The sequence below is a fragment of the Eucyclogobius newberryi genome, unplaced genomic scaffold (assembly GCF_026437365.1).
Source record: "Eucyclogobius newberryi isolate DKJ021-1_F unplaced genomic scaffold, fEucNew1.0.hap1 SCAF_10, whole genome shotgun sequence".
NCBI lineage: Eukaryota > Metazoa > Chordata > Actinopteri > Gobiiformes > Gobiidae > Eucyclogobius > Eucyclogobius newberryi.
Genome location: NW_027315724.1, coordinates 896,318 through 911,483, shown reverse-complemented (window position 1 = coordinate 911,483; position 15,166 = coordinate 896,318). Strand labels below are relative to the sequence as shown.

Genomic DNA, 15,166 nt, shown 5'->3' with positions numbered 1-15,166 from the left:
GTGTATATGTGTGTTGCAGTGGACGGTGTGTGTATATGTGTGTATATGTGTGTTGCAGTGGACGGCGTGTGTAATGAGTGTGTATACGTGTGTTGCAGTGGACGGTGTGTTTATATGTGTGTATATGTGTGTTGCAGTGGACGGTGTGTGTAATGAGTGTGTATATGTGTGTTGCAGTGGACGGCGTGTGTAATGAGTGTGTATATGTGTGTTGCAGTGGACGGTGTGTGTAATGAGTGTGTATATGTGTGTTGCAGTGGACGGTGTGTGTAATGAGTGTGTATATGTGTGTATATGTGTGTTGCAGTGGACGGTGTGTGTAATGAGTGTGTATATGTGTGTTGCAGTGGACGGTGTGTGTAATGATTGTGTATATGTGTGTTGCAGTGGACGGTGTGTGTAATGAGTGTGTATATGTGTGTTGCAGTGGACGGTGTGTGTAATGAGTGTGTATATGTGTGTATATGTGTGTTGCAGTGGACGGTGTGTGTAATGAGTGTGTATATGTGTGTATATGTGTGTTGCAGTGGACGGTGTGTGTAATGATTGTGTATATGTGTGTTGCAGTGGACGGTGTGTGTAATGAGTGTGTATATGTGTGTTGCAGTGGACGGTGTGTGTAATGAGTGTGTATATGTGTGTATATGTGTGTTGCAGTGGACGGTGTGTGTAATGAGTGTGTATATGTGTGTTGCAGTGGACGGTGTGTGTAATGAGTGTGTATATGTGTGTTGCAGTGGACGGTGTGTGTAATGAGTGTGTATATGTGTGTTGCAGTGGACGGTGTGTGTAATGAGTGTGTATATGTGTGTATATGTGTGTTGCAGTGGACGGTGTGTGTAATGAGTGTGTATATGTGTGTTGCAGTGGACGGTGTGTGTAATGAGTGTGTATATGTGTGTATATGTGTGTTGCAGTGGACGGTGTGTGTAATGAGTGTGTATATGTGTGTATATGTGTGTTGCAGTGGACGGTGTGTGCACGGTCACTGGCTTCGTGGGCAGAGAGCTGGCTCCACATGTGAAGAAACATGGAGGAAAGCTCATCCCAGAGTCCATGAAGAAGGACAAAGATGGACGCTCCAACATCGACGGGGCCATGGTGGTCGCAGCCAGTGGAGTTCAGGGTAAATGCACTTTATTTCTTCACTTTGAAGAATTAGTTATAGCAACTCACCTGTTCATCTGGTTTCCATCTACACTTGTATTGATTTGTTGATCTGGTTGGGTCAGTGAACGATCTGAGCTTGTAGCCGTGGGCTCATCTCAGGGCAGTATGTACTAGCGCCCCCTGTGGCACCTGGCAGTCCTGCAGTGACCAGGCCCATTCCTGCTTAGCTGACGAGATCTGACGAGATCTGCATTGGTCAGTTGGCATGGCCTTCTTCTCTAACAGTGGTGAACAGCCTTCTTCTGAAGTTAACTTAGACTCCCACATTTTCTCTCATTAAAGCCACAGTTGTGTCGTTTAGACAAAGGCTTAATTCATTATTTGTCAGTTTTTGTCACCAAAGTTCCAGTACTGAGGTGCCAATTTTTATTATTTTAATCATTGTGAGAGAATTGTGATAAATCTAATCATGAATCATCATGAATTGAACTGAAGCGTTCTAGCTCGGGCTCAGCTCGGGCTCAGGTCAGTACGTGAAGGACTCGGGTCGGGTTGGATTTGAACATCTAAACACTGCATGTGCCTCACACATGTTTGTGTTTTTGTTTGTTTAACTCTCACTGCCACAAACATCGTCACATGAACCACACTTCACACTTTCTACTGTGAAAAACAAACACACATGAAAGTATCGAGACGTTCCTTTTTATAAAATAGGCATTTCAAAAACATAGTTTTCATGAGAATGAAACATTTTGATGCCAAAACCATATTAAAAAACATTATAATATGAGATCTACAGAGTAAAGAAGCAAAGCAAACTAACAAAAGCAGCGTTGCAGATTTTATGATACAGGTTATATGCAGTAGTATAAGTCACACTGGAGTATAAGTCGCACTGGAGTATAAGTCGCACTGGAGTATAAGTCACACTGGAGTATAAGTCGCACTGGAGTATAAGTCGCACTGGAGTATAAGTCGCACTGGAGTATAAGTCGCACTGGAGTATAAGTCGCACTGGAGTATAAGTCGCACTGGAGTATAAGTCGCACTGGAGTATAAGTCGCACTGGAGTATAAGTCGCACTGGAGTATAAGTCGCACTCAGGCCAAAACTATTGTAGGAGCCATTTTGTCCCTGTGCTTTGGGGTTCATTTGGGTCACACTGGAGGTTGTGTTTCCGAAGTAGCTGATCTTTATTTAATAGCCTCCAGGGGGCAGTGTGGAGGAACAGTGTATATTAATGCACAGGTGTTTGGGTGCTGGCTGATTGGATACGGGAGGTCACACGGTTTTTGGCGATCCTCTACATTTCCCAGCATTCTTCACTTGTGCCGTTCATCCGTTTTCCACCTTTTCTTATGCTTTGTTTATATAATGTTTATATAATCAAGATGTCAATCAAAGTGTGGCTATCAGGGCGATCTGGACACTGAAGCGCGTTATGCCTGGATGCCCCGGCACCCAGCAACCACCACAAAGGTCAGGACCAAGCTGTCGTCACAACTATGAAAAAAGGTGTGACTTATAGTCCAGAACATCCGGTAGTTTTACCTCGGAGTGTTTGTCCGCCTCGTCCCAAACTCTGAGCTCCTGCTGCACCCGAATTACAGCGTCTGTGCCCATCTGTGAGTGCTGAAGGGCGTGGCAGGCGGGCGTGGCAGGCGCGCGTGGGACATGGATCTGGATCAGTCCTGTTTGTTTAAAGTCTAGTCCAGATTCAGTTCTGTGCCGCTCCCGATCATCAGATTTCTCTTTTGCTTCAAACACCAACATCCGGCCGTGTGAATTCACCCAGCGCTCGTCTTACCCACAATGCACTTTTTTCGTGTCTTCAAATAGAAATTGAACAGCTATAAAAGTGAGAGTTGTAAAATGTGTGTAAAAGCGGGCGTGTCTGACCCACACGGGTGTGTCCACTGCAGGCTTTGCCACCATGTGGACTGGACTGGAAGTGGCAGCCAAGAACATCGCCACCAGCGTCGCCACGGAAACCGTCTCCACTGTGAAGCACAAGTGAGTTCTGCCGTCTCTTTAACATGAGCACATGGGAAACTGGAGAAGTGTTTGTGATTATTTCAGCCTCATCCATGTTTGTGAAACCTGAAATACTCACTTCACCACCGATACTCTGAATACTCTCAATACTCGGCCCGATACTCTGAATACTCGGCCCGATACTCTGAATACTCTCAATACTCGGCCCGATACTCTGAATACTCGGCCCGATACTCTGAATACTCTGAATACTCGGCCCGATACTCTGAATACTCTCAATACTCGGCCCGATACTCTGAATACTCGGCCCGATACTCTGAATACTCTGAATACTCGGCCCGATACTCTGAATACTCGGCCCGATACTCTGAATACTCTGAATACTCGGCCCGATACTCTGAATACTCTGAATACTCGACCTGATACTCTGAATACTCAGCCCGATACTCTGAATACTCTGAATACTCGGCCCGATACTCTGAATACTCTCAATACTCGGCCCGATACTCTGAATACTCGGCCCGATACTCTGAATACTCTGAATACTCGGCCCGATACTCTGAATACTCTCAATACTCGGCCCGATACTCTGAATACTCGGCCCGATACTCTGAATACTCGGCCCGATACTCTGAATACTCTGAATACTCGGCCCGATACTCTGAATACTCTGAATACTCGGCCCGATACTCTGAATACTCAGCCCGATACTCTGAATACTCTGAATACTCGGCCCGATACTCTGAATACTCGGCCCGATACTCTGAATACTCTGAATACTCGGCCCGATACTCTGAATACTCTGAATACTCGGCCCGATACTCTGAATACTCTGAATACTCGGCCCGATACTCTGAATACTCAGCCCGATACTCTGAATACTCTGAATACTCGGCCCGATACTCTGAATACTCTGAATACTCGACCTGATACTGTGAATACTCTGAATACTCGGCCTGATACTGTGAATACTCTGAATACTTCCAGACTCTGCACGCTCATGTTTAAGACCAGATTCTGTCGCTTCATGTGGTTTTTCTCGTGCATTTGAATTATTTCTTCTTGTAGAAAATTCTGAAAATGGTTGAAAAAACAATAATAAAGTCTTTTACACGTCGACCTCCAACTCAAGAGTCACATCTGTATTTAACCTCGTCTTTTTGACTTTGCAGATTTAGAGGCCTTCAAAATGTCCTGTCTGCCCCGCCCAATGACCCAATGACCCAATGACCTCACGTGTCCTTCTCCCTGATTCTTTACATGATGCATGTTCTGCCTGTGCTCATAATTCACTTCCTCTGCACTTTTGTCACACACGTGTTCAAACTGAAGCTGGTGGAAAAAGACACATTTAATTCTGATCAGATCGTTCAATCTTCTTCAGCCATATTTCCCACTTTTAGAACAAATACAAACTCATTTCCTCACACTATTGGCACAAAGTGGACTGATGACCCGTCAGTCCTTGTGGTCAGTCCTTGTGGTCAGTCCTTGTGGTCAGTCCTTGTGGTCAGTCCTTGTGGTCAGTCCTTGTGGTCAGTCCTTGTGGTCAGTCCTTGTGGTCACTTCTGCATGTTTCAGTCCTCTGCATGGCGTCTTTAGACACTTTCTTTCCCTCCGTATTAATCACATCTTTAAATCCTCCTTCTCTCCTGCTTCTGCTGCGATGGAACCTGACCAAAGGTACGGAGCAGCAGCCGGTCAAGCCACGGACCAGGCGGTCAACTCGGCCATCAACGTGGGAATCACTGCCTTCAACATCGACAACCTGGGCATCAAGGCCGTGGTGAAGAAGACTGGCAAACAAACGGCCAAGGCCATTCTGGACGACTACAAGCTGCAGGACACGCCCGAGAGTAACGGCAAGGGAAGGAAACGAGTGGACAAAGCTGGACACTAGTGCCCCCAGTGCCCGGTCGGAACGCTCTCGCTGCCTTAACCATCACAACATCCTAAACTGCCTCTGGAAACGTTCTGGCTTTGACTGGAATGTTCCGCACTGGCTTGAAACATCCGTCTCATTTCTTTCATCAGGTGTTTTCTCTGCGTTGAAGAGAAGGTTAATGCCGTGTTTGGAACGTTCCAGGCAAAGCGATGGCGTCGCCGTAGAGACGAGTGGAGGTTACATTGTGCACCTTTTAAATGAACAGCCTCCTCCTTCTGCACCTTTAACATCCTTTAAGTGGAGTCCAGATGTCTCCTCAGTAGGATTGACCGCTCAGATTCCAGATGGTTTATGGGTCATATCTGTCATTACTGGGACAAATACACCAAAGTGAATATATTTACTACAGTGACATTCATGTGACTGGATCCTATTGGCTGAATGCAACTTGCTACATTGAAGTATCTTTATGTATTTATAGTAACGCTAAATCATTTATATTTATATGCTTACTGATATTTGCTTAAAATATTTTTCCAGTGATTATATTCTAGAGAGGACGGGCACTTGAATCTAAAGTGAGAAGGACCTGTATTCGAAGTATGCACTGGTTTAGTTCATGAGTGTAATATATTTTCATAACTCTGTTTGGACCTAATCCTGCGTCTTTAACTTTAGAATATATTAAAGTACTTCCTGTGCCTTCTGCTGACCAATGACACAAGAGTTCACTGCCCTGTGTGTTCTATGTTTTTGGATTTATTACATGTTCTTTTGAAATAAATCTGATGTTTGCAGAATCTTAAGTAAACAGCTGCATGGTTAAGATGATTCAATATTCATATTCAAAGATTTGGAAACGACTGAAGGTTCTAATGCCAGTGCTGTATCGTATGAAGAGTCTGAGCACCATGTGACGCCGCTGCCCCCTCTGGCAGGACGTGGTTCTTACACTTCCTGTTGGTGACTCGCTTAAAAACAATGGCACACAGTGTTTGGTTCTTTGGGACTTCATTGGTCCCCGGGTAGGCCCCGCCCCTTTCTCTGGTGGTTTGTCTCTCAGCCCGGGACACCTCCAGGGGCCCTGACAGTGGAACCAGCGTCCTGGACCCACCTCCTCAGATCTTCACTCCGCCCACTTCACTCCGCCCACTTCACTCCGCCCACTTCACTCCGCCCACTTCACTCCGCCCACTTCACTCCTCCCACTTCACTCCGCCCACTTCACTCCGCCCACTTCACTCCGCCCACTTCACTCCGCCCACTTCACTCCGCCCACTTCACTCCGCCCACTTCACTCCGCCCTCTTCACTCCTCCCACTTCACTCCGCCCACTTCACTCCGCCCTCTTCACTCCGCCCTCTTCACTCCGCCCACTTCACTCCGCCCACTTCACTCCGCCCTCTTCACTCCGCCCACTTCACTCCGCCCTCTTCACTCCTCCCACTTCACTCCTCCCACTTCACTCCTCCCACTTCACTCCGCCCACTTCACTCCGCCCTCTTCACTCCGCCCTCTTCACTCCGCCCACTTCACTCCGCCCTCTTCACTCCGCCCTCTTCACTCCTCCCACTTCACCCCGCCCACTTCACTCCGCCCACTTCACTCCGCCCACTTCACTCCGCCCACTTCACTCCTCCCACTTCACTCCGCCCTCTTCACTCCTCCCACTTCACTCCTCCCACTTCACTCCGCCCTCTTCACTCCGCCCTCTTCACTCCGCCCACTTCACTCCTCCCACTTCACTCCGCCCTCTTCACTCCGCCCACTTCACTCCTCCCACTTCACCCCGCCCTCTTCACTCCGCCCTCTTCACTCCGCCCACTTCACTCCTCCCACTTCACTCCGCCCACTTCACTCCTCCCACTTCACTCCGCCCACTTCACTCCTCCCACTTCACTCCGCCCTCTTCACTCCTCCCACTTCACTCCTCCCACTTCACTCCGCCCACTTCACTCCGCCCACTTCACTCCTCCCACTTCACTCCGCCCTCTTCACTCCTCCCACTTCACTCCGCCCACTTCACTCCGCCCACTTCACTCCGCCAACTTCACTCCGCCCACTTCACTCCTCCCACTTCACTCCTCCCACTTCACTCCGCCCTCTTCACTCCGCCCTCTTCACTCCTCCCACTTCACTCCTCCCACTTCACTCCGCCCTCTCATCGCTGGATTATGCCATTGTTCATTCTTCTTAAACCAGAGTTCTCCTGATGCCGCTTCTGCCCGTTTAGTAATGTTCCCAACACCGTACGTGCTGGGCCCCTCACTACAAGGGCCTCTCACTACAAGGGCCTCTCACTACAAGGGCCTCTCACTACAAGGGCCTCTCACTACAAGGGCCTCTCACTACAAGACTACAAGGGCTTCTCACTACAAGGGCTTCTCACTACAAGGGCTTCTCACTACAAGGGCCCCTCACTACAAGGGCCCCTCACTACAAGACTACAAGGGCCCCTCACTACAAGGGCCGCTCACTACAAGACTACAAGGGCCCCTCACTACAAGGGCCCCTCACTACAAGGGCCCCTCACTACAAGGACCCCTCACTACAAGACTACAAGGGCCCCTCACTACAAGGACCCCTCACTACAAGGACCCCTCACTACAAGACTACAAGGGCTTCTCACTACAAGGGCCCCTCACTACAAGACTACAAGGGCCCCTCACTACAAGGGCCGCTCACTACAAGACTACAAGGGCCCCTCACTACAAGGGCCCAAGCGCCTTCCACAAAGATTGTCCAGGGAAATTGTTACAACCGACTTTTACAGGTTCCAAGGGCCAGTTTTCTTCTTCCTCTACGTCTCCAATCTCTCATGACACCTTCTGCACCCTCTGCACCCTCTGCACCCTCTGCACCCTCTGCACCCTCTGCACCCTCTGCACCTTCTGCACCTTCTGCACCCTCTGCACCTTCTGCACCCTCTGCACCTTCTGCACCCTCTGCACCTTCTGCACCTTCTGCACCCTCTGCACCTTCTGCACCTTCTGCCATGCTAGTTCCGCTCACACTGAGGATGTTCAGTTGTTTCCTCTGGAGTTTCACTGATTCAAACACAGAAGGAGCAAAACACAAACTTGATGCAGAGTTCTGCCGTGTGAGTTCTTCCTCTTGGACCTTCCCAACATGTCCAACTGCCTTGCAAATTATTATTATTATTAATAATAATATAACCCTGCGATGAGCTGGCTCCTGTCCAGGTTTTTGGACCTGGACCAGGACCTTTTGTCCTCCAGACCTTTTGTCCTCCAGACCTTTTGTCCTCCAGACCTTGAGTCTTAGCTCAGTTCTATTTGGTACAAAACCTTTGGTCATAAAACTTTACCAGTTTAAGTTTGTAACATGTGTGTTTAGTTTGTCATCTGCCAGTGCGGCCTCTGCACAGGAGCCTGCGGCACAACGCTCCTCTCAATATGAGAGCATTGAGCTTCATACTCTGGCTCACACCAGCAGCTCTGAGCTGAAAATAAAGTCTTTTTTGGCCCGTACTTCGAGCATCGCTGCAGTGTGTGGAAGGAAGTGACGTGGAGGGCACCCAGCCTGTCAGCACCCACAGCACCCACAGCACCCACAGCACCCACAGCACCCACAGCACCCAACCCCCGCTCCAGTCCCCGCTCCTCTCTGTATGTGCACAACCTCAGCCCGGCCACAGAGATGCTTCCGCCCAGACACATGAATGATTGATCAGAGAGATCGTTTGAGCCACATCTGCATCGTCAGGCGCACGTGAAAGGTTAGACTGCAGCACAGCCTTTGTACTGCTGCTTTCTGCTGCTTTCTGCTGCTTTCTGCTGCTTTCTGCTGCTTTCTGCTGCTTTCTGCTGCTTTCTGCTGCTTTCTGCTGCTTTCTGCTCTGTCAGACTTTAGGCTTTGTTACTATAAAACTGACGAGAGCCTTTGAAATGTTGTCTTTTGTTCTATTGTCTCTTGGTGATGTTTAAGTTGGATGTAAGACACAGCGTGGACAACACGGGTGTGACGAGCTGCACAGGACATGCAGATGTGGCATGTCCAAACTTACTTTCATATATTCATATATATTGAATATATATGTATGAATATATTATATTCATACATATGTTCATATATATATTCATATCAAATGCATGGTAACTATAGGCTCACTTCTGGTCTGAGAGAATCTCATTGACACTTTGTCAGTTCCAGATAAAGAACTCATTAATCACAAAGTTGTTTGGTCCAAATAATAACTATTAGTTATTATAACGAGTCTGAATCCGGTCTATTTACAGTATTTACATTTACAAGCGTTTTCAGCGTCTTTGGGTCACTGAAAAGCGCTATATAAATAAAAGTTATTATTATTATTATTACAAGTATGAGAATGTCTCGTGTCGGGGCGAGCCACAGAGAGCCACATAGTGAGACTAAAGAGCCACTAAAGAGCCACATAGTGAGACTAAAGAGCCACATAGTGAGACTAAAGAGCCACTAAAGAGCCACATAGTGAGACTGAAGAGCCACATAGTGAGACTGAAGAGCCACATAGTGAGACTAAAGAGCCACTAAAGAGCCACATAGTGAGACTAAAGAGCCACTAAAGAGCCACATAGTGAGACTAAAGAGCCACATAGTGAGACTAAAGAGCCACATAGTGAGACTAAAGAGAGCCACATAGTGAGACTGAAGAGCCACATAGTGAGACTAAAGAGAGCCACATAGTGAGACTAAAGAGCCACATAGTGAGACTAAAGAGAGCCACATAGTGAGACTAAAGAGCCACATAGTGAGACTAAAGAGCCACATAGTGAGACTAAAGAGCCACATAGTGAGACTAAAGAGAGCCACATAGTGAGACTGAAGAGCCACATAGTGAGACTAAAGAGCCACATAGTGAGACTAAAGAGAGCCACATAGTGAGACTAAAGAGCCACATAGTGAGACTAAAGAGCCACATAGTGAGACTAAAGAGCCACATAGTGAGACTAAAGAGCCACATAGTGAGACTAAAGAGAGCCACATAGTGAGACTAAAGAGCCACATAGTGAGACTAAAGAGCCACATAGTGAGACTAAAGAGCCACATAGTGAGACTGAAGAGCCACATAGTGAGACTAAAGAGAGCCACATAGTGAGACTAAAGAGCCACATAGTGAGACTGAAGAGCCACATAGTGAGACTAAAGAGCCACATAGTGAGACTAAAGAGCCACATAGTGAGACTGAAGAGCCACATAGTGAGACTAAAGAGCCACATAGTGAGACTAAAGAGAGCCACATAGTGAGACTAAAGAGCCACATAGTGAGACTAAAGAGCCACATAGTGAGACTAAAGAGCCACATAGTGAGACTAAAGAGCCACATAGTGAGACTAAAGAGAGCCACATAGTGAGACTAAAGAGCCACATAGTGAGACTAAAGAGCCACATAGTGAGACTAAAGAGCCACATAGTGAGACTAAAGAGCCACATAGTGAGACTAAAGAGCCACATAGTGAGACTAAAGAGCCACATAGTGAGACTAAAGAGCCACATAGTGAGACTAAAGAGCCACATAGTGAGACTAAAGAGCCACATAGTGAGACTAAAGAGTTACAGAGACAAACTTTGTTCAAAAAGAGAATCCGTCCTTAAACAGACATGAAGGTTTAAGTGAAACCAAAATACTCCTGGCTTAGACAGAGGAGGATAAATATCTGAGTTCCCAGACTCGATTCACAGATTGAGAATGACTCTTGGATGAGAGTTTTGTTTTTCTAAAAACAGAGTCCAGATGATACAACCCAATCTTTTTCTACGTAAAAAAATGAATGACACAAACTGCACTAACAACCAAGGACTGTATGGACATTACAAAGGAACAGAAAAAACACAATTAGACTCAATTTTGAACCAGGAAAATGTAACTTTATATTAGACAAGGTGGAATCCCACAAGGAAATGGGAACCTCGAAGAGCAGCAACTGCCCAAAACCTACAACGAGCGAGGCAAGTCCTCCGAAGAGGCTCAAAGGCAAGAATTCTAAAAAATGGTTTGCATCAAAATAAAACTACCTTAAACATTTTATGGCATATTTACAGGCCCAACGTTTCCAGAATGTCAAATTGTGAGAGAGAATCCAAAAACTGCAGGAAAAAATCATCTGTGGAGATCATAAGATGTGAAAATTGCTGCACTTTTGGTTTGGTTTTACCTACGGGCGTGGCCATGTTTGCAGAAGCTCATATTTGGTCAGCGTGGAGACTGGCAGCCATGGCAAAAAAGCCCTGTCTCCCGCCATGACCGCCATGACCCCCACGACCGCCATGACCCCCATGACCCCCATGACCGCCATGACCCCCACGACCCCCACGACCCCCACGACCCCCATGACCGCCATGACCCCCACGACCGCCACGACCCCCACGACCGCCACGACCCCCATGACCGCCATGACCCCCACGACCGCCACGACCCCCACGACCGCCACGACCCCCATGACCGCCACGACCGCCATGACCCCCATGACCCCCATGACCGCCATGACCCCCACGACCCCCACGACCGCCACGACCCCCATGACCGCCACGACCGCCATGACCCCCATGACCCCCATGACCGCCATGACCCCCACGACCCCCACGACCCCCACGACCCCCACGACCCCCATGACCGCCACGACCCCCACGACCGCCATGACCCCCATGACCGCCATGACCCCCACGACCCCCACGACCCCCATGACCGCCATGACCCCCATGACCGCCATGACTGCCATGACCCCCATGACCGCCATGACCCCCATGACCGCCATGACCGCCATGACCCCCACGACCCCCATGACCGCCATGACCCCCACGACCGCCACGACCCCCACGACCGCCACGACCCCCATGACCGCCATGACCCCCACGACCGCCACGACCCCCACGACCGCCACGACCCCCACGACCGCCACGACCGCCATGACCCCCATGACCCCCATGACCGCCATGACCCCCACGACCCCCACGACCGCCACGACCCCCATGACCGCCACGACCGCCATGACCCCCATGACCCCCATGACCGCCATGACCCCCACGACCCCCACGACCCCCACGACCCCCATGACCGCCACGACCCCCACGACCGCCATGACCCCCATGACCGCCATGACCCCCACGACCCCCATGACCGCCATGACCCCCATGACCCCCATGACCGCCATGACTGCCATGACCCCCATGACCGCCATGACCCCCATGACCGCCATGACCGCCATGACCCCCATGACCGCCATGACCGCCACGACCGCCACGACCCCCATGACCCCCATGACCGCCATGACCCCCACGACCCCCACGACCCCCACGACCCCCATGACCGCCATGACCCCCATGACCGCCATGACTGCCATGACCCCCATGACCGCCATGACCCCCATGACCGCCATGACCCCCATGACCGCCATGACCCCCATGACCGCCATGACCCCCATGACCCCCATGACCGCCATGACCCCCATGACCGCCATGACCGCCATGACCCCCACGACCGCCACGACCCCCATGACCGCCACGACCGCCATGACCCCCATGACCCCCATGACCCCCACGACCCCCACGACCCCCATGACCGCCACGACCGCCATGACTGCCATGACCCCCATGACCGCCATGACCCCCATGACCGCCATGACCGCCATGACCCCCATGACCGCCATGACCCCCATGACCGCCATGACCCCCATGACCCCCATGACCCCCATGACCGCCATGACCCCCATGACCGCCATGACCCCCATGACCGCCATGACCCCCATGACCGCCATGACCGCCATGACCCCCATGACCGCCATGACCCCCATGACCCCCATGACCGCCATGACCCCCATGACCGCCATGACCGCCATGACCCCCATGACCGCCATGACCCCCATGACCGCCATGACCCCCATGACCGCCATGACCCCCATGACCGCCATGACTGCCATGACCCCCATGACCGCCATGACCGCCATGACCGCTATGACCGCCATGACCCCCATGACCGCCATGACCCCATGACCGTCATGACCGCCATGACCGTCATGACCGCCATGACCCCCATGACCGCCATGACCCCCATGACCGCCATGACCCCCATGACCGCCATGACCGCCATGACCCCCATGACCGCCATGACCGCCATGACCGCGATGACCCCCATGACCCCCATGACCGCCATGACCCCCATGACCGCCATGACCCCCATGACCGCCATGGCCACCTTGACCCCCATGACCATCATGACCGCCATGACCGCCATGACCGCCATGACCGCCATGACCCCCATGACCGCCATGACCGCCATGACCGCCATGACCGCCATGACCGCCATGACCCCAATGACCGCCATGACCGCCATGACCCCCATGACCGCCATGACCGCCATGACCCCAATGACAGCCATGACCGCCATGACCCCCATGACCCCCATGACCGCCATGACCGCCATGACCCCCATGACCCCCATGACCGCCATGACCGCCATGACCCCCATCACCGCCATGACCGCCATCACCCCCATGACCGCCATGACCCCAATGACCGCCATGACCCCCATGACCGTCATGACCGCCATGACCCCCATGACCCCCATGACCGCCATGACCCCCATGACCGCCATGACTGCCATGACCCCCATGACCGCCATGACCCCCATGACCGCGATGACCCCCATGACCGCCATGACCGTCATGACCGCCATGACCGCCACGACCCCCATGACCCCCATGACCGCCACGACCGCCACGACCCCCATGACCGCCATGACTGCCATGACCCCCATGACCGTCATGACCGCCATGACCCCCATGACCGCCATGACCGCCATGACCCCCATGACCGCCATGACCGCCATGACCCCCATGACCGCCATGACCGCCATGACCCCCATGATCGCCATGACCGCCATGACCCCCATGACCCCCATGACCGCCATGACCCCCATGACCGCCATGACCCCATGACCGCCATGACCCCCATGACCGCCACGACCCCCACGACCGCCACGACCCCCACGACCGCCACGACCGCCACGACCCCCACGACCCCCACGACCGCCATGACCCCCATGACCGCCATGACCCCCATGACCCCCATGACCGCCATGACCCCCATGACCGCCATGACCGCCATGACCCCCATGACCGCCATGACCCCCATGACCCCCATGACCCCCATGACCGCCATGACCCCCATGACCGCCATGACCCCCATGACCGCCATGACCCCCATGACCCCCTTGACCGCCATGACCGCCATGACCCCCATGACCCCCATGACCCCCATGACCGCCATGACCCCCTTTACCGCCATGACCGCCATGACCCCCATGACCGCCATGACCGCCATGACCCCCATGACCGCCATGACCCCCATGACCCCCATGACCGCCATGACCCCCATGACCGCCATGACCGCCATGACCCCCATGACCGTCATGACCGCCATGACCGCCATGACCGCCATGACCCCAATGACCCCCATGACCGCCATGACCCCAATGACCCCCATGACCGCCATGACCGCCATGACCGCCATGACCCCAATGACGCCCATGACCGCCATGACCGCCATGACCCCCATGACCCCCATGACCGCCATGACCCCCATGACCGCCATTACCGCCATGACCGCCATGACCCCCATGACCGCCATGACCGCCATCACCGCCATGACCGCCATGACCCCCATGACCGCCATGACCGCCATGACCGTCATGACCGCCATGACCCCCATGACCGCCATGACCGCCATGACCCCCATGACCGCCATGACCCCCATGACCGCCATGACCGCCATGACCCCCATGATCGCCATGACCCCCATGACCCCCATGACCGCCATGACCGCCATGACCGCCATGACCCCCATGACCGCCATGACCCCATGACCGCCATGACCGCCATGACCCCAATGACCCCCATGACCGCCATGACCGCCATGACCATCATGACCCCCATGACCGCCATGACCGCCATGACCCCCATGACCGCCATGACCGCCATGACCCCCATGACCGCCATGACCCCCATGACCGCCATGACCCCCATGACCGCCATGACCGCCATGACCCTATGACCGCCATGACCGCCATGACCGCCATGACCGCCATGACCGCCATGACCCCCATGACCGCCATGACCCCCATGACCCCCATGACCGCCATGACCCCCATGACCCCCATGACCGCCATGACCGCCA

The 15,166-nt window shown here is 52.3% G+C and overlaps 1 protein-coding gene across 1 annotated transcript; it reads left to right on the top strand.

Annotated features, from left to right (window-relative positions):
- The first annotated feature begins 954 nt into the window (after nt 1-954).
- Nucleotides 955-5,735, top strand: LOC140372195 (spartin-like). The gene is made up of 3 exons (XM_072459463.1): nt 955-1,126; nt 3,036-3,126; nt 4,792-5,735. The coding sequence occupies exons 1-3, from the start codon at nt 955-957 to the stop codon at nt 5,006-5,008; spliced, it is 480 nt and encodes a 159-aa protein (XP_072315564.1). The 3' UTR covers nt 5,009-5,735.
- Nucleotides 5,736-15,166: the final 9,431 nt, after the last annotated feature.